Source organism: Dama dama, chromosome X (assembly GCF_033118175.1).
Source record: "Dama dama isolate Ldn47 chromosome X, ASM3311817v1, whole genome shotgun sequence".
Lineage (NCBI taxonomy): Eukaryota > Metazoa > Chordata > Mammalia > Artiodactyla > Cervidae > Dama > Dama dama.
Window position 1 is genome coordinate 97,868,859 of NC_083714.1, and position 27,182 is coordinate 97,896,040.

The window sequence follows — 27,182 nt, forward strand, 5'->3', positions numbered from 1 at the left end:
CACTGACATATTTCATTAAGCATAATACCCCCAAGGTCTATTCACATTGTTATAAATGGCAGGATTCCATTTTTAGGGGGAGCTGAGTAGTATTCCAGTAGTATTGTGTGTATAAACCGCATCTGTATCCATTTATCTGTTGATGGGCACTCAAGTTGCTCCCATATCTTGGCTATTATAAGTAGTGCTGCTATGAACATTGAGGTCCATGCATCTTTTCAAATTAGTGTTTTCATTTTCTGCAAATACACACCTAACACTGAAATTGCCAGATCATATCATAGTTCTATTTTTAGTGTTTTGAAGAAACTCCATACAGTTTCCCATAGTGACTGGAAACAGTGTAAAACCCCACCAGTAGTGTATGAAGGTTTCCATTTCTCCACATCCTATCCAACATTTATTATTTGTAGACTTTTTGATGATAGCCATTCTGACAGGTGTGAGGTGATATCTCATTGTTGTTTTGCATTTCTCTAATAATTACTGATGTTGATCATCTTTTCATGTGCCTGTTAGCCATATAGTCTTCTTTGGAAAAATGTCTATTGAAGTCTTCTGCCCATTTGTTGATTGGGTTGTTTCTTTTTGTGGTATTGAGTTGTATGAGCTGTTTGTGTATTTTAGATATTAACCCCTTGTCAGCCACATCACTTGGAAATATTTTCTCCCCTTTCATAGGTTGTATTTTCATTTTATTGATAATTTCCTTGCTGTGCAAAAGCTTTTAAATTTAAATAGGTCCCATTACTTTATTTTTGCATTTATTTACTTTGACTTAGGAGATTGACCAAAATATTGTTACAGTTTTGTCAAAGAGTGTTCTGCCTATGTTCTCTTCTAGGACTTTTATGGTGTCATGTCTTACATTTAGGTCTTTGAACCACTTTGAGTTGATTTGTGTATATGGTCTGAAGGAATGTTCTAATCTCATTGTTTTACATGTGGTTGTCCAGTTTTTCCAATACCACTTGCTAAAGAAACTGTCTTTTCTCCATTGTATGTTCTTGCCTCCTTTCTCATAAATTAATAGACAATAGATGTCTGGGTTCATTTCTGGTTCTCTATTCTGTTCCACTGATCTATGTATCTGATTTTGTGCTAGTAACATGCTGTACTGTAGCTATGTAGTATATTCTGAAGTCTGGGGGGTTATAGCTCCAACTTTGTTCTTTTTCTCAAGATGGCTATGGAAATTTGGGGTCTTTTGTAGTTCCATATGGATTTTTATTTGTTCTTGTTCTGTGAAAAATGTCATGGGTGTTTTGATAGATGTAGATAATGTGGAGTTGCTCAGTCGTGTCTGACTCATTGCAACCCTTGGTCTGTAGCCCACCAGGCTCCCCTGTCCATGGGATTCTCCAGGCAAGAATGCTGGAGTGGGTTTTCATGCCCTTCTCCAGGGAATCTTCCAAACCCAGGAATTGATCCTGAGTCCCCTGCATTGCAGGCAGATTCTTTGCCATTAAATCTGCAGATTGCTTTGGGTAGTATGGCCATCTTAAAAAAATATTTATTCTTCTAATCCAAGGGCATAAGGTATCTTTCCATTTCTTTAAATCATCTTCAATTCCCTTAATCAATGTTTTTTCAGTTTTTAGATTATAGGCCTTTCACCTCCTTGGTTAAGTTTATTCTTTGTATTTTATTCTTTTGGTTGTGATTTCAAGCAGGATGATTTTTTACTTTTTGTTTCTAAAATTTCCTTGTTAGTGTATAGAAATGCAATATATTTTTATATAGTAATCTTGTATCCTTCAACCTTATTGAATTCATTTACTAGTCCTAATATGTGGGGGCAGAGACTTTAGAATTCCCTATATAAATATAGTGTCATCTGCAAATAGTGACACTTTTACCTCTTCCTTTCTAATTTGGATGGTTTTTATTTCTTTTACTTCTCTGATTACTGTGGCTAGAACTTCCATTACTATGTTAAACAGAAGTAGTAAGAGTGGGCATCCTTGTCTTGTTCCAGAATATAATGAGAAGTTTTTCAGCTTTTAATCACTAAGTATGATGTTGGCTATGGGTTTATCGTATGGCCTTAATTTTGTTGAGATATGTTTCCTCTATACATACGATATGAGAATTTTATCGTGAATGTCAGTTCAGTCCAGTCGCTCAGTTGTGTCCGACTCTTTGCGACCCCACGAACCACAGCACACCAGGCCTCCGTGTCCAGCACCAACCCCCGGAGTCCACCCAAACCTGTGTCCATCAAGTCAGTGATGCCATCCAACCATCTCATCCTCTGTCGTTCCCTTCTCCTCCTGCCCTCAATCTTTCCCAGCATCAGGGTCTTTTCCAATGAGTCAGTTCTATGCATCAGGTGGCCAAAGTATTGGAGTTTCAGCTTCAACATCAGTCCTTCCAATGAACACCCAGGACTCATCTCCTTTAGGATGGACTGGTTAGATCTCCTTGCAGTCCAAGGGATTCTCAAGAATCTTCTCCAACACCACAGTTCAAAAGCATTGATTTTTCAGCACTCAGCTTTCTTTATAGTCCAACTCTTACATCCATACATGACCACTAGAAAAACCATAGCCTTGACTAGCTGGACCTTTGTTGGCAAAGTAATGTCTCTACTTTTTAATATGCTGCCTAGGTTGGTCATAACTTTCCTTTAAGGAGTAAGTGTCTTTTAATTTCATGGCAGCAATCACCATCTTCAGTGATTTTGGAGCCCAGAAAACTAAAGTCTGACACTGTTTCCACTGTTTCCCCATCTATTTGCCATGAAGTGATGAATGGATGTTGACATTTTTCAGATGCCTTTTCTGCATCTATTGAGATGATCATGTGACTTTTTTTATCCTTCCTTTTGTTAATGTTGTGCATCAAGGGTCCCCAGTCCCTGAGTCATGGACCACTACTGGTCCATGGCCTGTTAGGAACCAGGCTGCAGAGCAGGAGGTGAGTGGCAGGTGAGCAAGCAAAGCTTCATCTGCTGCATCCCATTGATCCCCATTGCTCCCATTACTACCTGAACCATCCCCCGCCCCTCTGCACTACCTGCAGGTCTGTGGAAAAATTGTCTTCAGTGAAACTGATCACTGGTGCCAAAAGGTTTGGAGACTACTGTTGTATATCACATTTATTGATTTGCAAATGTTAGTCCACCCTCTTGATCCTGGAATAAACCCAACTTGATCATGGTGTATGATCCTTTTTATATATTATTGGATTCAGTCTCCTAATATTTTGTTGAGGATTTTTGCATCTGTATTCATCAAAGATATTGGCCTATACACTATGGAGAACAGTATGGAGCGTCCTCAAAAAACTGAAAATAGAGCTACCATAAGACCCTGCAATCACACTCCTGGGCATTTATCCAGAGAAAAACATGATCCAAAAGGATACATGCACCCCAATGTTCATTGCAGCACTGTTTACAATAGCCAAGACATAGAAGCAACTGAAATGTCAATCGACAGAGGAATGGATAAAGATGTGGTACATATATGCAATTTCAGAATATTACTCAGCCATTGAAAAGAATAAAATAATGCCATTTTTAGCAACATGAATGGACCTAGACAGTGTCAAACTGAGTGAAGTAAGTCAGACAGAGAAGGAGAAATATCATATGACATCCCTTATATATGGAATCTAAAAAGAAATGATACAAATGAACTTACTTACAAAACAGAAACAGACTCACAGCCTTAGAGAGTGAATTTATGGTTGCCAGGAGGAAGGATGAGGGGAAGGGATAGCTAGGGAGTTTGGGATGGACATGTCCACACTGGTATATTTAAAATGGATAACCAACAAGGACCTAGTGGAACTCTGCTCAATCTTATGTGGCAGAGGTTGGAGAATGGATACATGTACATGCATGGCTGAGATCCTTTGCTATTCACCTGAAACTATCACAACATTGTTTGTTAATCAGCTATACCCCAATACAAAATAAAAAGCTTTTTTAAAAAAAAAATATATATATATTAGCCTATAATTTTCTCTTTTTTTGTAGGTTATTTTTTCATATTTTGGTATCAGGATAAGGGTGGCCTTGTAGAATAAATTTGGGAGTACTCCTTTCTCTTCAAATTTTACAGCAATTTGACAGGGATAGTTATTAACTCTTGTCTATATCTTTGTAAAAAGCAGAGACATTACTCTGTTGACAAAGGTCTGTCTAGTCAAAGCTATGGTTTTTCCAGCAGTCATGTATGGACATGAGAGTTGAACCATAAAGAAGGCTGCGTGCCAAAGAATTGATGCTTTTGAATTGCAGTGTTGGAGAAGACTCTTGAGAGTCCCTTGGACTGCAAGGAGATCAAACCAGTCAATCCTAAAGAAAATCAACCCTGTATATTTCTTGGAAGGACTGATGCTGAAGCTCCAATACTTTAGCCATCTGATGCAAAGAGCCAACTCATTGAAAAAGACCCTGATGCTGGGAAAGATAGAAGGCAGGAGGAAAAGGGGACAACAGAGGATGAGATGGTTGGATGGCATCACTGACTCAATGAACATGAGTTTGAGCAAGCTCTGGGAGATGATGAAGGACTGGGAAGCCTGGCGTGCTACAGTCCATGGGGTTGCAAAGAGTCAGACATGACTGAGCGAGTGAACAGTAACAAGTATCTTTGTTAGAATTCTTTTCTGAAACCATCTGATCCTAGACTGTTGTTAGCTGGAAATTTTTATTATAAATTCAGTTTTACTTGTATTGATTATTCTGTTCAAATTGTTTCTTCTTGAATCAGTCTTACCAGGCTGTATTTTTTTAGAATTTGTTCATGTCTTCTAGGCTGTCCATTTTGTTGGCATATAACATAGTATTCTCTTACGATTTTTTAAATTTTTGTGGTATTAGCTGTTTTGTCTCCTCTTTCATTATTTTATTTGGGTCCTCACTCTTTTTTTCTTGGTGACCCTGGTGAAAAGTTTATCAATTTTATCATTTCAAAGAACCAGTTCTTGGTTTCATTGATCTTTTCTACTGTTTTTTATTTTTTAATTAATTAATTTATTTTAATTTGAGTCTAATCACAATATTGTGGTGGTTTTTGCCATACATTGACATGAAACAGCCACAGGTGTACATGTGTCTCTATTTTATTTATTTCCTCTCTGATCTTTATCTTTTTCTTCCTTCTACTGACTTTGAGTTTTGTTTGTTCTTTTTCCAATGCTTTTAGGTGATAAGATGTTTTATGCAAGATTTTTCTTGTTTCTTGAGAAAGGCCTGTATTGGCACTAACTTCTCTCTTAGAACTGCTTTTGTTGCATCTAATAGATTTTGGAAAATCATGTTTCTGTTTGCATTTGCTTTGAGGGACTTTCTGATTTCCTCTTTGATTTTCACCCAATGGTTTTTTAGTAGTGTGTTGTGTAGCCTCCATGTGTTTATTTTCCCATTTTTCTTTTTGTAGTTGATTTCTAGTTTCATGCTGTTTTGGTCATAAAAAATACTTGATGTAATTTCTATCTTAAATTTGTTGAGACTCGTTCTGTGGCCCAGCATGTGATCTATCCTGGAGAACATTCCATAAGCACTTGAGAAGAATGTGTATTCTGCTATTTGGGGATGGGATGTCTTGTAAGACATCTATTAAGTCCAACTAGTCTATTGTGTCATTTAAGTTCACTGTTGTCTTATTATCTGTCTAGATGATATGTCTGTAGATATCAGGGGAGTGTCAAAGTCCTCTACTAATATTGTATCATTGTCAAATTCTCCCTTTATGTCTGCTAGTATTTGCTTTATATATTTAGGGGCTCCTGTGTTAGGTACATATATGTTAACAAGAGCAATATCTTCTTTATATATTGATCCCTTTATGATTATATAGCACTTGTCTTTTGTTATAGCCTTCATTTTAAAGTCTTTTTGATCTATATGAATATTGCTACCCTCACTTTCTTGTCATTAACGATTTCATGAAGTATCTTTTTCCATTCCTTCACTTTCATTCTGTATGTCTTTGGCCCTGAAGAGCTTCCCTTATAGGCAGCATATTAAAGGGTCTTGTTTTTTAATCCAATCAGCCACCCTTTGTCTTTTGGAACATTTAGTCTATTGACATTTAAAGTCATTTAAAGTAATTATTGATTGGTATGTACTTACTGGGCTTCCGAGGTAGCTAAGCTGTAAAGAATCTGCCTGCAACACAAGAGCTGCAGGAGCCACAGGTTCAATCCCTATGTTGGGAAGATCCCCTGGAGGAGGACATGGCAACCCATTCCAGTATTCTTGCCTGGAAAATCCCATTAACAGAGGAGCCTGGCAAGCTACAGTCCACGGGGTCCAAAGAGTTCAACATGACTGAAGCACCTTAGTAAAGCATAACACATGTACTTATTGTCATTCTATTACTTGTTTTCCAGTTGTTTTCATAGTTCTCTGTTTATTTCTTCTGTTTCTCCCACTGTGGTTTAATGATTTTCTTTAGTAGTATGCTTAGGTTCCTTTCTTTTTGGTTTTTGTATGTCTTTTGCAGTGAGTTACCATGAGATTCAAATATGTTGACCCATAATTATATCTATGTGATTTTAACTGATAGTCATTTAAGTTTAAACACTAAAAGATCTACATTTTTATTCCCTTCCCCCAACATTTTGTATTTTTTAAAATCATATTTTACATCTTAACACTTTTTCCTTCACTGTTTATTGTCTTTATAGTTGATTTTACAATTTTTCCTTCTTCAGGGGATCTTCCTGACCCAGGGATCAAACCCATGTCTCCTGAGTTGGCAGGCAGATTCTTTACCACTGAGCCACCAAGGAAGCCCTTTAATCTATGTGCTTGCTTATTTAGATTATCTTAAATCCTTTCCTATTTTGGAATTTCCCTTTCCTATAGATTCTTACTTCTTTTTCATTTGGAGTAGGACATTTCTTGTAGAGTAGGTTTAGTTTTGCTCATTTATTTTGGTTTTTGCTAGTCTGAAGAGGTCTTTATCTCTCCTAAATGATAACCTTGCTGGGCAGAGTATCCTAGGTAGCAGGTTTTTCCTTTTCAGTATTTTCAATATTTCTTATCATACCCTTCTGGCCTGCAACATTTCTCTAAAGAAATCAGCTGATAGCCTTATGGGGGTTCACTTGTAACTGACTCTTTAGTTTTCTCTTGGTGCCATTAGAATCTACAGTTTTGACATTTTAATTATATGTCTTGGTGTGGATCTGTTTGGGTTCATCTTATTTGGGAACTTCTGCCCTTCTTATACCTAGATATCTGTTTCTTTTTCAGGCTTGGGGAGTTTCCAGCCATAATTTCATTTAATACATTTTCAATCCCCTTCTCTCTCTCTTTTCCCCTTCTGCAATGCCTATAATGTGAAAAAGTTGTATATATATGGACTACATATCAGACAAGCAAGCATTCATGGGCTCCTTCCAAGCAGAGTCCAGGCTTCCCTGCAGTCCTCCTATTAGTCCCACTGACCCTCCAACCAGCCAAGGGGGCTCGTCTCCCCTTTGCTGAACCCCAGGGATGGAATGCCTGCTACATATATATATCCATATACAAAAATCCACATATAAAAGTTCCTTTTAAGTGTGTGCTCTTCCCCCTCCCATCACTGGCACCCTCACCTGAGCAGAACACTGCTGGAGCAAGAGGGGCTAGTGTGGATGTTCAGCAGGGGTGGAGGCATGGGCTGTGGTGGTCTGGCTGCCATCAGAGATCTTGTCTGCCTCTGATGCTTCAACTTTGCAACTGCCAATAGTGGATGCCCCCTCCCTGCTCAGATGCCACTTAAGGTTTTATCCACCATAGCATCTTTTTTTACTTATTTACTATATTTACAATATTTCAGGTGTATAGCAAAGTTTTATACACACACACATTCTATTTTCAGATTCTTCTCCATTGTAGATTGTTACACCATAGCATCTTACTGCAAAGTTTTTTCCTTGTTGTGGCAGCCCTTAGTCCTGTGTGGAGCTGCTAATTGTGCTGGAGCATTTGCTTGGCTCAGGCTGGGGCACACACCAGAGTGGTCAGAGGAAACCAGTCAGCCCTGGGTGGTTTCGACCCACCGTTTCTGCACTGCTTAGGGAGCTACAAGTGTTCATGGGCTCCTTTCAAGCAGAGTCTAGGCTTCACTGCAGCCCTCCTATTAGTCCCACTAGCCCTCCAACCAGCCAAGGGGACTCATCTCCCCTTTGCTGAACCCCGGGGATGGAATGCCTGGTATGTAGCTCTCACTGCTCACTCCCCAGGGAGGGCATGTACCCATGTAGTCTCCCTTTTTCTACACATCCCCTCCTAGGAACACAGGTCCCATCATGATCGATTCTCTTCCCTCCTATGTGATTCTGTGTGGATCTTTCTTATAGCCTTGGTTATATAGGAGTCTTTCTGCCAGCCTCCTGTTAGTTTTCAGTGATAATTGTTCCACATGTAGATGTATTTTTGATATATTCATGGGGGAAGCTGAGTTCCATATCCCCCTACTCTGCCTTCTTGATTTGAATCCCTCTGAGTCTAGGTTTCTTACAGCCTTCCTGTTAGTCCCACTGGTTTTCTGATCAGGTTAGGGGACTTGTCCTCCTGGTGTTAGACTCCAGGGATGTGGCACCCAATATTTGGCTTGAACTGCTCAGTCCCCAGGGAGGCTCTCTGCCTTTGTAATGCTCTTCGTCTTCTGTGCCCCCCATCAGGGGCACAGGTCCCGACATGATTGCTACTCCTCCATTCCTACTGGATTCTGTATGGCTCTTTATTATAGCCTTGGTTGTACAAAAGTCTTTCTGCCAATCTCCAGTTAGTTTTCAGTGATACTTTCTCCACATTTAGATGTATTATTCGTGTTCATAGGGGGAAGTGAGTTCCATGTCCTCCTAATCTGTCTTGACCTCTCCCCCAGGAAATTTGAACTTTTATTCTAAGACCAGTAAGAATTATAGAAGAACATTTTCTTATTTTATTATGAAATTTTCAAACATATAGGAAATTTTGAATGGTAGATTCTACCATTAATATTTCACTATACTTTATCTCATATCTATCCATCTATCTATTCTGCTAATAGAAAGGGTTAAGCAGAATATTTCCATGGTATATGGAGAAACAATTGAAGGAATAAAGCATAGAGGCAAGGAAAAAAGATAGGCAGTGCTAACATTGTCTAGGCAAAAGATGATGGTGATTTGGACTGCTGAAGTGGTAATAGGGCATATTTAAAACATTCAAGTGATAGAATCATCAGATCTTGGTATATATTTCAATGTAGAGGGTGACAGAGAGGGGTGAGTATAAGTTATAGTTAGGAGTGCAGACTCAAGAACCAGACTACCTGGAATCAAATCCTGGCTCTACCATTTAACAGCTCTCCCTTTCCTATGCCTCAGTTTTCTGTTCTGTGAAATGGGGATAATAATCCTTATTTCACAGGACTGTTATAAAGGTTATCTGGAAAAAATATGTATATATATATATATATATATGTGTGTGTGTGTGTGTGTGTGTGTGTGTATCTTAGAACAGAGCCTGGCACATAGCAAATTCTACATAAGTGGATGCTGTTATTATTTTTCCCTAGAGAAAGAAATGGTAACCCACTCTAGTATTCTTGCCTGGAAGATTCCATGGGCAGAGGATGCTGGTGGGCTACAGTCCATGGGGTCGCAAAGAGTTTGATATGATGGAGCATGAGAATGATTATTATTTTTAATATATATAAGAGATGACACTCTGGTTGGAAAGATATAGGTTCAAATCCCATATCTATTATTTACTAGCTATGTGATATGAGATGGTTTTTTCATCTGAAACATGAAACAAACAGTACCCCCTTCACATGAGTTTTTGAGTATTAATTTAAATGAGAGGAAATAATATACATCCCTTATTTTTAGAGTAACCACAGATCTAAGATCTTCAACGAGAATTCTTTTTAAGTGTATTATTTTCAAAGAAGCATTTGTGTTGCTGGTAAAGCATCAGTAGGAAATAATGAGGGGGTGGGGATGGGTAGCACACTATGTCACAGTGCTAAGATTCCAGGGTTGAACACTCATTTTCTCCCTAGGCTGCTGCCATCCAACACTTAGAATCTGCAACCACTGAGTTAAACAAAATCCTGAAGGCCAAGTACCCGACAGAGATGATTATCGCAACCAGGTCAGTCTTCCTTTGCCTCTCAACCTTTTGGGGTGTTTTTTCTCATAGGCTGTTCCATCAGTCAGAGATGGTGCTCATTTTAATAGCTTGGGGGTTGAGGTCAAAGAAAGCATATGTTTACCTTCCCAAATCAAATTTCTTCTAACTCAAATCTCCTGAGTGGGAAGTTTATGAAAAATAAATTTTAAAAAAAGATGAGATTGGGGTGAGGGCTCCTGCTACCCCAACATGACAAAATTGCAAGCTACAGATTTGGAAGAGGGGTTACAGAAGGGAAACACAGCATTCCATACCACTCAAGAGCATAGCATAGCCCCCTCCAGTAGGGACACCTTTTCTATCTAATACCTGGAAAACTCTCCATGGTGCCTACTACTGCTGCTTTCTCATAGCTGAGCAACACATTCTCCTAAATATGTGGGCCATTCATTCCTCCTGGGACTCTTGTGGAGTCCTTCCAAGTCTACCACATTCTTTTTTGAGAAACAGTCCCTACATGGGCCATAATACCAAAGTCATTATATTAGTACTAAATTAGTTGGGTCCTTGAACCATAGTTGATTTGACCCAGGGTGAAATCCAGACCCAAGTTATACCAATTAAATTCTGTTTTCTGGAAATTTGGAATTTGGGCTAAGAAATGTTAGTTAAACTCTCTTAGGTACTGGCATACTTGTCAAATGCACGTGAAGAATCAGAATAAACAAAGAGAGGAGAGGGAGTTGGGAGAGAGGGACAAGGAGAGGGAGAAAGGAGAGATCAAAAAAGAGAGAGGGAGAAGGAAGAGGAGGAAGATGGAAACTAATGACATTATAAGACAGAAGGGCTCTGGACCTCATGTCCATGTCACATTGTGCCATCTATCTTATCTTTCCAGATTCCTGTGCTCAGCAGTGGAAGATTTTGTGGTTGATATTGTAAAGGCCTGGAGCCGGATAAAACAGAACAATACAGCAGTAGAGTCTGTCATTTTGAAAGTAAGTTTCCATCCTTTTGTCTTGTACTCTTTGTGGCACCAGAGCCCCATTTTTTAATAAAAGCAAATGTCCCTCTCACTGGGAATCATTAAAGGGCAAGGAGAAGCAGCTGGTAAGCCTCCCTGATGGCGAAAATCCTCATTGAACTTCCACCTTTCACCAAATAAAGAGTGGCACTGTACATGCTTATCCATGTACCTAAGCATATGTTAAGCATCTGTCCACACCTAGACACAAGCATACACCAACATGTATGCACATGGCTGTATACCAGAACATTCTTGAAACTACATACAAATACATGCTAGAAATACACCCATGGTCACCTCTATAATTACAACAGTAACAATAATAGCTAATACTTCTATAGCACTTATTCTGTGCCAAGAACTGTTCTAAGCACTTATAATGTACTCACTTATTTAATCTTCACAGCTTTTCAAGAATATAAAAGCACAATGAGATTAACTTACTTGCCTCAGTTCACAAACTATTAAGTGATGGAGCCGGGAATCAGGCCATAATCATGCAGTACCTCCCCAAACATACACACAGACAAAAGCAGACACCAGGCACCCATGCAGAGCCACATCCGTATCCATTAGGAGCATGCCCATGAAAACACCAATCCAGAAATGTTTGCTTATCTTTCCTCAGTCTTGCTATATTGTACATCATTTTACAGACCATTTGGACATGAGAAAGACTAGGCAACATACATTGGTGCCTGCAGCTGCTCAGAAACAAACGATGTCTCTTTAACCTCCTAACACCCTTTGGCTATCTTATCACATCTACCCAAAATTTCTTTCCCTAAACTTTCATCTCCCCACATTTAGCTTCCTATGCTCAGTGTCCTGGCCAACTGTTACCCTTCTGCACTTCTCTCCATGCTATCTAACTACTCATTCTGTCCTTTCAAGCATGAATTTCTCATAACAATGCTCTGTCTCATTCCCTATATAGAGCGACTTAATGTACGACAAGCTCAGTGTCCTGATTGATATCCTTGCTGAGGATGTAGCAGTTGAGAAGAGTGCCAAAGCACATAAGGAAAGTGCCAAGGCAGATGGAGAGCCCTCCATCCCTCAAATAGACCACATAGCCAAGTGCAAGTTGGAGCTGGCTACAAAGGCCCAGAATCTCCAAAAGTCGTTGAAACTCATCATATTCCAAGTTGAACAAGGTAAAGTTCCCAGGGTTGTGTTGACTGAGGGAGGGGAAAGAGAAGGTTCCTGTGGATGGTTACTGATCTACCTCACTCTGACACCACTACCCAAACTTGACTAGATTCTGCATTCATAAAGCATCAAAAATCAGTCCTCAGACTGACTTTGAAAAGTCTCACTCCTGATAAACTGCCCCTTTGGCACCTCCTACCTCACAGAGACTAAACTCTTGCTACTTATTTAGTTTTGAAACTAACACTCATCCTAAACAATTACAGCTGCTAAGAGGCTTGGCTCAAAGCTCTTGTCAGCTTCCACCTCCAGCCATGGAATTTTTTTCTACCTGCTCCTATCCCCTTCCAACCACTGAGCCTATGACGATTTTAGAAGGAAAATAGTGTTCATCTCTGCATGTCTTACACAGTATTCATCAGGCACAAGGGCCCTGAGAGTGGTCCTGGCAGCTCTGACATTCATTGCCATTTCCCATAATTCATGGCAGCCTACAAGCTTCCAACTCAGTATGAAAGCTCTTTCAACTCCTCCAACTTCTTAATTTAACATTCTGGTTTCTATTTCTTCTTCACAATGCTTCTTTGAAAAACAGATCAGAAAATTATGTTAATACCAAGTGTGTTCTACCTGAGCTATTGGAATTGAGCAGTAGTTCATGTAGCAAGGAAGTCCCTTTGGCTGGCCTTTGACTTTTACCTATGGTACATTCTCCTGCCTTGGTGCATGTAGGTACAACCTCAGCCAAGTTTCTAAGAAAAAAAGGAAATATCCCTTCTGCAGTGTAAAGTAATTAAAGAGCCAATTTGCCTCTATTTCTGTAGGTAGTTTCCAAGGGGGTTTCCCAGGTAGCGCTAGTGGTTAAATAACCCGCCTGCTAATGAAGATGTGGGTTCGATCCCTGGGTCATGAAGATTCCTTGGAGGAGGGCATGGCAACCCACTCCAGTATTCTTGCCTGGAGAATCCCACGGACAGAGGAACCTGCCAGGCAACAGTTCATAGGGTCGCAAAGAGTCAGACACGACTGAAGTGACTTAGCATGCACGCATGCACAGTTTCCAAGGAGGAGGGATCAGATCAATCTGATGTAGCCATAACACTGTCACAACTAGTACTCAACCTGCTCCATTAATACATAAGTCAGGTTTAGAAGTATAGTTTGTGGCCATGGGACAGAGAAAGGCACCCCTGGGTAGGATAAGGATTGAACCTATAAGGCTTTGGCATAGGCCAAGCACCTGAGCTATATGATATTAATATATAGGTTGGTGAAAGGAAGGCAACTTCTCAAATATTCTGGGTATTCGTGAGACATTTGAGTGAAAGAAAGGCATGGTCCTAGAGGGTTAATTTTAGAACAAAGGGCACATGAGTAAATGAATTACAAATAGGATGAAATGAATTACAAATAGGATGGAGGTAGAAGAGCAGAGAGTTTCCTATCCTGCTCCACCTACCCCTGGCCCCCAGCTTCTACTCACAACCACATTTACTGGGTGATAGGAAAAGAGTAACAAGTAAAACAGAGAAAGCTCAAACATGGACATAAAGAAACATGCCAATACTATAGAAAAACTGAAACCACAAACAGCATCATGAAGCAAAGGTGATGATCAAATGGGAGTCTCCGTTGTCTCCCCATGCACTGACTGGTGTTAACAAAAGAGATGCTCAAGAAATGTGACCAATCCTCCTTTTCTCCTTTCCTCCCTCTGTCCCCTCCTCCTTCCTTCCCTTCCTTCCAACCCTCCTTCCCTCCTTCCTTCCATTTTTTTCTCTGTAGTTCTTGATGAGGAAAGCCGACAGACAATATCAGTTAAGAACTTCAGTTCAACTTTCTTCCTAGAAGATGACTCAGAAGATATTAACCAGATGAGCCCAAGACACCGTAAGGATCTTTCTCCTTTTATTCTACGCTTCATCTCTGTCTTCTAGTTCCCAGAGAATATACCTTTAGTATTTTCATGCATCTTCCTTTTGCCTTAATCCTATTCTGCTATGTGGCTCAGCTGGCAAAGAATCTGCCTGCAATGCAGGAGACCTGGGTTTGATCCCTGGGTTGGGAAGATCCCCTGGAGAAGGGAAAGGCTACCCACTCCAGTATTCTGGCCTGGAGAATTCCATGGACTACAGCCCATGGGGTCGCAAAGAGTCAGACACGACTGAGCAACGTTCACTTTCACTTATTCTGCCATAGAGATCCCTCCCTCTTTTCCAGAAACCCCACACTATAAGGCCCCATGCCTATCTCCAGAAGTATCTCCTAATGACCCCATTACGTTCTTTGAAAAGGCCTCATGAAACCCAAGATTTGAAGTTGTTTCACTGCCAGCAAGCAGTCTGCCCAGCCTTATTATTCTCTCAGTGGAAGTCCCTGTCCATCCAAGATGATCCCTCTTTGGAATGAGAACCCTGAATATTATCTAAAAGAAAGTCATTGAGCTGACTCTGTTCCAACAGAGAAAGTAGGATGAAATAAAAGTAGGGGAAGGGCTTTCATTTTTGTATCTGACACCAAGGTGATATCTTTTGTGTCAAGGTTCTCGTCTTGGTACTCTGTCTTCTATATCTTCTCTCAAAAGTGAAGACCTAGAAAACCTCAATTTGGAGCACTTACATTTTACACCTGAAACTATGTAAGTATTTATAGACCTATTACCTTTCTATGGCTTCTTCCTTTCTCTGGTTGAGAGAATAGACTAAGGATACCTAGAGTCAAATGCTGACTCTACTTACTAACTGTGTGACCTTACACAAGTAGTTCAACCAAACCTCAGTTTCCTCACGTATAATATGGAGATAAGTGCCATATAGGTTTGTCATATAGGTTTGTTGTATTTATTGAGTTTATTTATCCAAAGTACTTACATTGGTCAGTCTTTGGCATCCATAGTTAGGTTTATATGTGTTATAGTTATTATTATCACAACTTCATTTCATTTCAAAGGACCTGTTTTTCACTGTTGCCTTTAATAGTAAACAACTGAAGTTGCTAAGAAATAAGTGGGCATTTAGAGGACTAGGAAGCAAACGTAAAGACATTTGTCTCAGTAACCCTACCTCTTTAGAATATTCCCAGTAGCTAAGCTCCAACACATTCACTAATTTTGAGTTCCATTAAGAATATTGGTTATATCAGTTAAAGAAATCCCAATATCTGGGCTATAGTCAAGGGAGGAAAATCTTACATGAAAGATGTAGTATCAGTTTAGTAGTGAATTATAAAAAATCTGTGATTAAGTAGCTAAACTGTACCTATTTTTCATTTCTTGAAAGACAGTTGGCAATTATATGTTTTCTACAGCTTCCCCCCATTTTCAACTCCCACTTCCCTCCACTTTGCCCCTAGCTTAAGTTCATATCTGAGACCTCGGTGAACTTATCACTTTGATCAATGGTGTGCTGAAAAATATTTAACAACCAGCTCCCAGGGTGGGTGGCAGGTGGGAAGCCCTGATTTATTCCTGCTATAAACTTTCCTATTATGGCCTACTTCAAGCTACTGATACAATGTCATTGATTGCAAAGTTAGGAATTATAGGCATAATCAGCTTACATAAGCTAATATGAACTGCCTCCAGCACACCACTGGTTTTAATGGATGGATGCAAAAGAATCAAATAAACTGCTTGGTTTTTTTATTTGTTTGTTTTTGTTCTACATATATCTATCATCTTTTATAAGGTCTTTCCCCCTCAAATGTGTGGTCACTTTGCCCTTGGATGTGAAAGTGCTAAAAGGAGTTCAGAAATCTCTAAAAGCAGTGATACAGAGTTTCCTCTCATCATACATTTTAATCTGAGATACTCAAAGGTTCTTTTTGGGAATAAGTCAATTACTCTTATTTCCCTCTAGTTTATGTGGAGAAAATATTGGCCACTCATATCTGACAGTCTCCAAAGACGACTTCTTCATTATGAGTCTCAATCCCACTGAATCCTCCCAGCTGGCTGGGTGTCCTCTCTTATAGCTAATAAGCTACTTGTTAACAAAATAGGATATCTACATGTGCCTCTCAAGAATATTAAGCCTTGTACCCAATGTAGAACAGGCCTTCTCTCATTGGTTTTGAACATTCAGATAAAGTCTGCAGCCCAGTGAGAACAGCACTTCTTTCCTATACCAACGTCTACTCTTTTCTTCCCTTTGGCTAATTTCAGACGCTTCAAAGAAAAGTGTGTCATGAACAACTATTTTGGAATTGGACTAGATGCTAAAATTTCTCTGGAATTCAACACCAGAAGAGATGAACACCCAGGACAATACAAGTAAGGAAAAGAAACTTCCCTGCCCACATGCAAACACACAGTCACAACACACACATGTACTCCTACATCCCCCACATCCCAAACAACAGAACTCTTTTGAAAAGTAAAGAGTCCATCATTTGAAAGTAAGACACATTAGTCTGAAGGTTAGCTAATAGGATAGCTTGCCCCAAATGTTGACCAAATCTGTGATGACTGCACTGGAATTCTGAACTTGGAGCCATCTTCATAGTCTTGACCTGTAGACTGCTGTGTAAATACAGCTAACTGTGTTACTGTTAGTGAAAACAGATTACATTGACTTGATTCAGCCAATTCCCTATCTTTGTTCTGTCTGAGAATTTGACAAGGTCCTAGTAGTAGTTTCAGGCCTGCTTTTGCCTGGCAAGGCTGCAAAGCATCAAAGATCACTCTACTAGTTCTTAGGGTCCCTAACTGGAACCCAGGGTTCCCCTGGACCTACTGATTTTACCCCATCTAGGGTTGGCCTGCTTGGGACCTTCCAGTACTTTTGTACTGCAGATATACCCTAAGGCAGCCTCAGAGTTCTTCTGGTAGATTGAAATTATGAAGAAAAATAAGCACCTCCTTCATCCACCATCATCACCCCTACTACCTGCCACCAGAAGTTCTTTCTCAGAGCAGGTCTGGGCTGAGAAACAAACGTTTTGCAAATATTGTTTCCCAGTTGTTTGTCTTTTCTGTTGTTATTGCTTGTCTTCTAATTTAATGGTATCTTATGATATACAAAAGTTTTGAATTTTGATGCATTCCTATTATTATTTTTTTTTTTTACGGACCATGATTTTGATGCTGTATCTAAGAAATCTTTGCCTAACCCAAGGTGTTAAAAATTTGCTCTGTTTTCTTCCAAAATTCTTGTTTTTTCTCTTACCTTTAAGTCTGTGACCTGCTTCGAGTTAATTTTTATGTGTGGTGTTAGGTAAGAACTTAGTTCATCTTTTTGCACATGGATATCCAATTACCACAACACCATTTTTTTCCCACAACACCATTTTTTTCCCACAACACCATTTTTTAAAACTATCCTTTGAATTGTGTTTCCCCCAACAAATCGTGTTGGCACCTTTGTCAAAAATTGGTTGACCCTAAATATAAGGGTTTTTCCCCTAGACTCTCATGTATGTTCCAGTGATCTATGTATCTATCCTATGCAAGCACCACACTGTCTTAATAACTATAGCTTTATAGTAAGTTTTGAAATTGGGAGACAAAAGTCCTCCAACCTTGTTCTTTTTTAAGAATGGTCTTAGTTGTTCTAGGTATTTTGGATTTCCATATAACTAAGCTCTGATTTTTAATAGATGAGGAAACTAAAGTGTCCAGAGAATTTATGGTTTGAAGCAGAGTGCAAATAATTTTGTGTTAGCCTTGTTACATTTCAAAACCCGTGCCTTGTGGTGGCTCATTTCTGTGACCCTACTTGGAGAGTTCAGAGTAGATTCTATCCAGCCTTTCTAGGGATTGTGAGTATCCTGCCTGCTTTTATCAGAGACTCTACAGTGAGCAGGACCTTGTTCTTCCCACCTCCACCACAAGTCTCCTGATATCCTTGCCTTTCCCATATTCTCTCCACTGGGCCCTCCTCTACAGTCTGTCTGGTAAGCTTAGCTCTATTCTATAGCACTGAATTAAGTGTTCAGCCTTTGACTGTGTGGATCACAACAAACTGGAAAATTCTTAAAGAGATGGGAATACCAGACCACCTGACCTGCCTCCTGAGAAATTTGTATGCAGGTCAAGAAGCAACAGTTAGAACTGGATATGGAAAAACAGGCTGGTTCCAAATCAGGAAAGGAGTACGTGAAGGCTATATATTGTCACCCTGCTTATTTAACTTATATGCAGAGTATATCATCTGAAATGCTGGGCTGGATGAAGCACAAGCTGGAATCAAGATTGCCAGGAGAATATCAATAACTTCATATAGGCAGATGACACCATCCTTATGGGAGAAAGTGAAGAAGAACTAAAGAGCCTCTTGATGAAAGTGAAAGAAGAGAGTGACAAAGCTGGCTTAACTCAACATTCAAAAAACGAAGATCAAAAAAAAAAATGAAGATCATGGCATCCAGTCCCATCACTTCATGGCAAATAGATGGGGAAACAGTGGAAATAGTGACAGACTTTATTTTCTTGGGCTCCAAAATCACTGCAGATGGTGACCGCAGCCGTGAAATTAAAAGACGCTTACTCCTTGGAAGAAAATCTATGACAAACCTAGACAGCATACTAAAATGCAGAGGCATTACTTTGCCAACAAAGATCCATCTAGTCAAAGGTATGGTTTTTCCAGTAATCATGTATGGATGTGAAAGTTGGGCTCTAAAGAAAGCTGAGTACCAAAGAATTGATGCTTTTGAACTGTGGTATTGGAGTGAGAGTCCCTTGAACTGCAAGGATTTCCTAAAGGAAATTAGTCCTGAATATTCATTGGAAGGACTGATGCTGAAAGCTGAAACTCCAGTATTTGGCCACCTGATGCAAAGAACTGAATCATTTGAAAAGCCTCTGATGCTGGGAAAGATTGAAGGCAGGAGGAGAAGGAGACAACAGAGGATGAGACGGTTGGATATGGCATCACCGACTCGATAGACATGAGTTTGAGTGAGCCCCAGGATTTGGTGATGGATAGGGAAGCCGGGTGTGTTGCAGTCCATGGGTTCTCAAAGAGTCGGACACGACTGAGCGACTGAATTTTGAATTGAACTGAACTGAAGTCTTTGAGATACAGGTCTTACAAAATCCCTCCACTTGGCCACAAAAGTTATGCTTCAAAGAAACTGCAGCCTGTCACATATTTCAAATGAAATTGATTCCAAGCGGCTGAAATCTTGATCTCCTGGAGTGGCACTTGCTGGTGTGTACCAGCCAGTTGGGCTTCCTAGGTGATGCAAGTGGTAAAGAAACCAATGCAGGAGACGTAAGAGAAGCAGGCTCAATCCCAGGGTCAGGAAGATCCCCTGGAGGAGGGCATGGTAACCCACTCCAGTATTTTTGCCTGGAGAACCTCATGGACAGAGGAAGCTGATGGGCTACTGTTTAAAGGATTGCAAAGAGTCAGAAACGACTGAAGTGACTTAACACGTACAACCCAGTTGTGCTCACAGCTTTTTATGAGCTTTATTTTTTAATGTAGTCTAACTCTTGCAAAACTGAACCAATATCAACAGCAAGTGACAAATCAATGGGATGCTGAGGTCTCAAGGACACCCAGGAACCCATTACAGCTGGTATATGAATAAGGATTCCAGTTACACTATCCTACCATCCCCTCTTGTGTCACATTACCATGACTCCACCCTATATATAACAAGGCACTTGAGGAATAAGATGGTATCTCGTTTTACTTTTCTTCATCCGCTTACCTTTATATTATTCACCCTCTGACTATCTTTCCCTACCTTTATCTCCCTGTAGTAGCCGCATTAAGAACAAGATGTGGTATGGCCTTCTGGGAAGCAAGGAACTCTTTCAGCGCTCTTATAGGAAACTGGAAGAACGAGTGCACCTGGAGGTTAGTGGAAAAAGAGGATAATCCTTCTTGGGCATGAAGAAAGGAAATATCATGACCTTGGGAATCAATTTCCCTCTATATTCTTAGTTCTTCTCAAGCATTAACTCTGATCCTCACTCATGGGAGGAAAGCATGAAAATAGGTTTCCATTTTATGGATAAGAAAATGATAGCATGACGAGAAGACAGAGCCCTTCCCCCATGTCTGTAAATATCCCTTCACACTGGTATCTGAAGAGCCAGCCAATAAGGGCTACTCTTTTCTTTCAGTGTGATGGAGAGGCCATCTCCTTGCCAAATCTGCAAGGCATTGTAGTGCTCAACATTACCAGCTATGCCGGAGGTGTCAACTTTTGGGGAAGCAGCACGGCAACCACAGTGAGTATGAAACAGGGAATGAGGAGGGAGAAAATCTTGACACCTCTAAAGTCTATCAGAAAGGAGAGCTGAACTGACTGGAGTGTGGGGGAAAAGGAGGCAGGCTGGGGACCATTATTAGCAGCAGCTGTATGATGAGTATTTTTAAGGCAATTACCACCCCAGAGCACAAGAATCAGCTGAAAACCTGAGGATCAGATTAATTCTTCCGTGTTGCATGGTCTTTGAATTTTCCATTTCTCAAACCTGACAGATCCTTGAAAGGTTGGCTACATCATGACACTTTCTCTAAGGAGGTCTGTCAATAAATCTCCTGAGAAATTGGTCATGAGTCCTTTCCTCTGAGCTCACCCAAGAAGGCCATGAGACCAGTGGCTTTGGGGATTTATGATGCTAGATTGGACAGGGAGGGAACCAGCTAAGAGTTGTGATCTCAAAAGGAGCTGAGTTTAGATCTCAGTGCCTTTCTCCCAAGCTGGCTTCCTGACCTCATCCTTCCCCTTTTAATAATGTAGTAGTTTCTCCACTCTTCATGAGCTAGAAAAACTTTTACCATGAACTTTCAAAGCATACCTGCTTGTGACAAAGTGTCATTCTTCGAGAGTGAGCTATGTGACACAGTTCTTTCTCTTCAGGAATATGAGGCTCCTGCGATAGATGATGGGAAGCTAGAGGTAGTGGCAATCTTTGGTTCTGTACAGATGGCAATGTCTCGTATCATCAACCTGCATCATCATCGCATCGCCCAGGTAGGAACACACTGGGTGGGCACCAGAAAGGGTCTGAGCCCTGTGGCTACAACACAGGATGTGGGCTGCTCCCAGGAATTAACCAGGTATAAGAATGGCAGGGTGGAGGGAGCAGGGTATCTGGTAGGCAGCAAGGTGCTGGCTGAGGTTAGAAATAGAGGTGGTAGGGACCAAAGGAGCAAAAAGTCTATAGCAAACATATGTTTCCTCCCTGGGATAATCTGATTCACATGTTTGCTGATCCTGTTCAGATACGCATTTAGGCTGTGACTGTGAGATTATCAGATTAGTCTGTAGTCATTGCCTGATTTTTCTTCCCCATTCTCCTTCCTTCTCTTCTCTGGCAGTGCCGTGAGGTGATGATAACTATCAATGGTGAAGAAGGTATCCCAGTGCAGGTGGATGGGGAGGCCTGGGTTCAGAGGCCAGGCCTTATCAAGATTAGATACAAGAACACTGCTCAGATGTTGACCAGAGATCGGGTAAGAAAGGAAAGGCTCATCTTGGGCTCCTCCATTGTCTCATGTACAGCTATCACTTGAGTACTGAATGCTTCCAGTCGGGCAGAATTTCTCAAAAGGAGGTCTGCATGACATCTCAGAGTCACCTTGGGTGCCTGTTAGAGATGCCCATTCCTAGGCCCCACTGCATCAGAATGGGGATGGGTATTACCTGAGAACTTGCAATTGCAGACAAGCTCTCTGAGATACTCTTATACATAGAGACACTTGCAAAGCACTATCCAAGAGAGTGAGACAAGGAACTGCCTCCTGTGGTTTTCAACAAAGTTGTCCTCATTCTTCCAATGCACAGAGAGCTAAAGACCTCAGTGGTTATGGAGAAATCTGCTCCCTCAACAAGAGATTCTTCATTGAATAGGATCTTTAGGTTCCTCTAAGTCATCTTAAAGGGCTTCCCTGATAGCTCAGTTGGTAAAGAATCTGCCTGCAATGAGGGAGACCTGGATTCAATCCCTGTGTTGGGAAGATCCCCTGAAGAAGGGAACGGCTACCCACTCCAGTATTCTGGCCTGGAGAATTCCATGGACTGTATAGTCCACGGGGTCGCAAAGATTTGGACACACAGAGTGACTTTCACTTTCATGGCATCTTAAAATATTGCATTCACAAATATCACCCACCTCAGCTAAACCACCTAAAGCTAGAAAGGAGCCATTATTGATCAGTGTTCAGTGATTACAGGCTTTCTTAAAGTGTGGCCTATGCACAGTCCATAGACACAGCAATAGTGAAGGGATGGGATGTCTAGTTTATAAACTACCTGCTTTGTGTTGGGCACTTTACATATATTCTCTCAAATAGATCCTCTCAACAATTTATGAGGTTCTGTTCAGTTCAGTCACTCAGTCGTGTCCGACTCTTTGCAACCCCATGAACCACAGCATGTCAGGCCTCCCTGTCCATCACCAACTCCCGGAGCTTACCCAAACTCATGTCCATTGAGTCAGTGATGCCATCCAACCATCTCATCCTCTGTCGTCCCCTTGTCCTCCTGCCCTCAATCTTCCCCAGAATCAGGGTCTTTTCAAATGAGTCAGTTCTTCGCATCAGGTAGTCAAAGTATTGGAGTTTCAGCTTCAACATCAGTCCTTCCAATGAACACCCAGGACTGATCTCCTTTAGGATGGACTGGTTGGATCTCCTTGCAGTCCAAGGGACTCTCAAGAGTCTTCTCCAACACCACAGTTCAAAAGCAACAATTCTTCGGCACTCAGCTTTATGATCCAACTCTCACATCTATATATGACTACTTGAAAAATCATAGCCTTGACTAGACGGACCTTTGTTGACAAAGTAATGCCTATGCTTTTTAATATGCTGTCTAGGTTGGTCATAACTTTCCTTCCAAGGAGTAAGGGTCTTTTAATTTCATGGCTGCAATCACCATCTGCAGTGATTTTGGAGCCCTAAAAAATAAAGTCAGCCACTGTTTCCCCATCTATTTGCCATGAAGTGATGGGACCGGATGCCATGATCTTAGTTTTCTGAATGTTGAGCTTTAAGCCAACATTTTCACTCTCCTCTTTCTATGAGGGAGATACACTTATTCCCATTTTACAGGTGAGGAAAATAAGGACCAGAGAGGTTAAATATGTTGCTAAAAGTCACATGACTAGTATATGACAGAAGCACAATTCAAAATTAAATTAGATACATCTGGCTCTAAAATCCATCAGCACATATTGCCTAGATTTGGCAAAGAAGGGAGCGTGAAAGGGGCTCCACTGTCTTACTGATCATGATGCCTTCCTATAGAATCTTCTGGAAGGCAGACATCTGTCTGATTCAAGCTTCTTGTCCCAAGACTTGGCATGGTAACAGTAAAAACAACAAAACTAAAAGTGCTTAGTATTAAAGACATTGTATAAAATGTTGGACAGATGTATGAAGTGTGGAGATGGGTGTATGGGGGAATATGTGGGGCCCTCATTCCCCTTGACCCACACATATCAGACTCACAGACAGACCTTGTCATGTGCCCTCTTAGCTAACAGCAACCATTAGGATCTGCCACTGTCTTCATTTCTAGGACTTTGAGAACTCAATGAAAATGTGGGAGTGCAAGCATTCTGAAATCCAAGCTGCCTCTCAGCCCCAGCTGGATACCCAGGAATCTCAAGATAGCCTCTCTGATGAGGAGTATGCCCAGATGCAGCACTTAACTCGGCTTGCAGAAAACCTCATCAGCAGGTAAGTGGTCTGGCCCAGATACAGGCTGGGAATCCCACGAAGGGATGGGGAGAAGAAGCCAACTTGTGTCTGTAGGCTACTGGAGAGCCTGACCTCAGAAAGGAGTCTTGCCCAGAGCTCTGAGGATTGAAAGGGACCCTAACAATCCAGATAGGAAATAGTCTTTGTGGTCAGCTTGGACTTCTCCCATTAAGTCCAAAGATGAATTTTGATCTCTTCCTGCTGCCCCAGACCCAGTAGGATTTAAAATGTTTATCCTCATGCATCTAACCTGGACTGGCGATCTGTTTCACACTTGATAATATACATGTTTCGATGCTGTTCTCTCAGATCATCCCACCCTCGCCTTCTCCCATAAAGTCCAAAAGTCTGTTCTGTACATCTGTGTCTCTTTTTCTGTCTTGCATATGGGGTTATCATTACCATCTTTCTAAATTCCATATATATGTATTAGTATACTGTACTGGGGCTGGTGCACTGGGATGACCCAGAGGGATGGGATGGGGAGGGAAGTGGGAGGGGGGTTCAGGATGGGGAACACATGTAAATCCGTGGCTGATTCATGTCAATGTATGGCAAAAACCACTACAATATTGTAATGTAATTAGCCTCCAACTAATAAAAATAAATGGAATATATATATATATATATATATATATATATATATATATATATATACATATACATATAGCCTTAAAGAAATTAAAGGAAAAAGTATGCTTTCCTAAAAAAATAAAATAAAATGTTTATCCTTGGCCTTAAATATCAGGAAGGCCTTAGAGTTTCTGGAATCAGCTCCTTCCTCTATTCTAGCCTCCCACTCTTCCAAAGTACTTAGTATCTAATTCAGGTGAGATAAGGATGGACAAAGTGGGAATTCCCTGGCAGTCCAGTGGTTAGGACTTGGTGCTTTCACTGCCAGGACCCGGGGTTCAACCCCTGGTTGGGAAACTAAGATCCCCCAAAAAAGGATGGGCAGAAGTGAATACCTACAGAAGAGTAGAAACATTTTCTGGCATAAGTGGCTACCTAGAAATGAGTAGAAATAACAGGAGGGAGTAAAGAATACAATTCAGGTACTCAGAGCTTTCATTTTTACTTTTAATCCTAACCCTTACAAGTACCTCAGACCAGACGTCCTTCAGAACTCTAGACTCATTTATCTCTTCTTGCTTTATTACAGACTTACTGACCTGAGCAAGGTCCACCAGCATGTGTCTGTCCTCATGGATTCTGTGAATGCCAGTGCTAACATCCTAAATGATGTATTTTACAAACAAGAGAGTAGCAATGAGACAGCTGCAGCTTCCTGCATTCCCATTGAGGTAAGGGAGGAAGGGGCAGATGAAGGAAAGGAGTCAACCAAATAGGAAAGGGAATAGAAGGGAAGGAAGAGGAACCAGAGGCTGGATAGAAAAACTGAGCAAATGACATGGCAGGAAACTGATGGATGGAGTAGAAAGGGAGGCAGATATTCCTTGACTTGTTACAGGTTCAGAATGGCTACTGGGAGAATCCCATAGCAGACTTCATCAGCCTGAGAGCTATCTATCACACTGGTCTCAAGGAGAAATAGCCTGTGAATGGAGAGGAACTTGGCTTTGGCCCTTCCTCATCCCAGGTGGATCCCTGTATAACCTGTTAAGGTGATACTTGTCATTGAAACCTGAACTCCAGGCTGCCTTGGTTTTCCTCTTGAGGGATGGTCCAGATTAGGATGCTTGATGTTAAATGTGCTATCTCATGACTTGACCCACTGGCAGAAGATTTTTAAGTGATGTTTTTAAAAAGTAACTTTATGCTAAGAAAACCATACAAAAGGGCCACATACAGGATCAGGGTCTCCTAAAATATAGGCGACCTATTTATTGGGGGCCAAATCTTCATTGGAAGGGGCCTGGAGTTTCAAGAAGCTGCTGCTGCTGCTGCTAAGTCACTTCAGTTGCATCCCACTAGAGTGGGTTGCCATTTCCTTCTCCAATGCATGAAAGTGAAAAGTGAAAGTGAAGTCATTCAGTCATGTCTGACTCTTCTCGACCCCATGGACTGCAGCCCACCAGGCTCCTCTGTCCATGGGAGATTCCAGGCAAGGGTACTGGAGTGGGGTGCCATTGCCTTCTCTGTGGAGTTTCAAGAAGAGAGATGGTTATTTCCACAATGCCTAATTCCACATTCCTTGGAAAAGGTGGCTTTAGCTAGTGGCAAGAAGTGGCCTCAAACTTATGTCCAGTTTGCATATTTTGTGTTTCCCTATACCCAGAGTACTCAATTGGTGATGATAAATGCAAAGTTGTCCTATGTCACTACATAGGACACACCAGTACAGCTGTACTTGTAGTTGATAGCTGGCATCAGTTTTGACTAGTTGGTGCCCATGCTGAACTACTAGTTGTGCTATATTGTGAATATTACTTTTTCACTTACAGCCACGCCCTACTAGCCTGCCCCTACCTTCCCATAGAAAAGCCAGTTGCATGCTTACTAACCAATAACTCCTCTGTCTTTGTCCTTTCCCTTCCTTTCTTTTCTTCTCCTCTCAGACTTTAACCAGAAATGAGGCAGTAGATGTTGCATTTAGTCTTAAAGGGCTCTACGATGACACCAAAGCTTTCCTGGATGAAAACTTGGTGAGTGGATGGGTTTGGAACAAGGGAGGGCAATGTATCCCATATGAAGTTGGTCACAGTCTGCACTTGGTTCTAGGGCATTGAAAAACATGTAGGAGCATTTTGCCCAGGTGCTTATCTGGCAGTCCCTGCTGTGTCATCCTCATCTAGAGTTATCATTGATCATGTCATTTCATAAATTATGTGAGTCCATAGGAACTATCATATCCTTGAAGAAAAATCTCCTCCTCTCCTTTGGCAAATGTCTCTTAGGTCCATACAAGACCAAACAGAAGTAGGGTGTTCTCACTATACCCAATACAGCTTCAGTAGAAAAGGGTGAGCTCTTTTGAGCTGCTCTGCATCTCCCAAGTTTCCACAATACATCTTTCACCATGTGGGAAGAGAGTAAGGAATAGTGGGGAAAGTTGGCAGTCTCTGACAGTTGTCAAATCTGACAGTTACTAACTATATTAATTTCCTAAGGCTGCTGTAACAAACACTGAAACCTGGGTGACTTTGGACAACAGAAAGTCATTGTTTCACTGTTCTGTAGGCTAGCAGCCTGAAATCGAGGTGTCAGCAGGGTCATGTTCCCTCTGAGACCTATAGGGAAATCCTTCCTTGCCTCTTCCTAGCTCCTGGTGATTTGTTGGCAGTGTTTGGAGCATTCCTTGGCT

General features: G+C 41.0%; 1 protein-coding gene across 1 annotated transcript in view; it reads left to right on the forward strand.

Moving 5' to 3' along the window:
* The window catches only part of DGKK (diacylglycerol kinase kappa), a 161,339-nt gene that overhangs the window by 127,560 nt on the left and 6,597 nt on the right, over positions 1-27,182 (forward strand). The window contains exons 15-27 of the mRNA XM_061137620.1: positions 10,002-10,093; positions 10,971-11,070; positions 12,037-12,256; positions 14,037-14,141; positions 14,793-14,889; positions 16,414-16,521; positions 19,963-20,059; positions 20,329-20,436; positions 21,072-21,185; positions 21,533-21,667; positions 23,736-23,896; positions 25,080-25,221; positions 26,437-26,523. Coding sequence (XP_060993603.1) covers positions 10,002-10,093; positions 10,971-11,070; positions 12,037-12,256; positions 14,037-14,141; positions 14,793-14,889; positions 16,414-16,521; positions 19,963-20,059; positions 20,329-20,436; positions 21,072-21,185; positions 21,533-21,667; positions 23,736-23,896; positions 25,080-25,221; positions 26,437-26,523 — 1,566 coding nt within the window. The remainder of the gene's footprint in view (positions 1-10,001; positions 10,094-10,970; positions 11,071-12,036; positions 12,257-14,036; positions 14,142-14,792; positions 14,890-16,413; positions 16,522-19,962; positions 20,060-20,328; positions 20,437-21,071; positions 21,186-21,532; positions 21,668-23,735; positions 23,897-25,079; positions 25,222-26,436; positions 26,524-27,182) is intronic.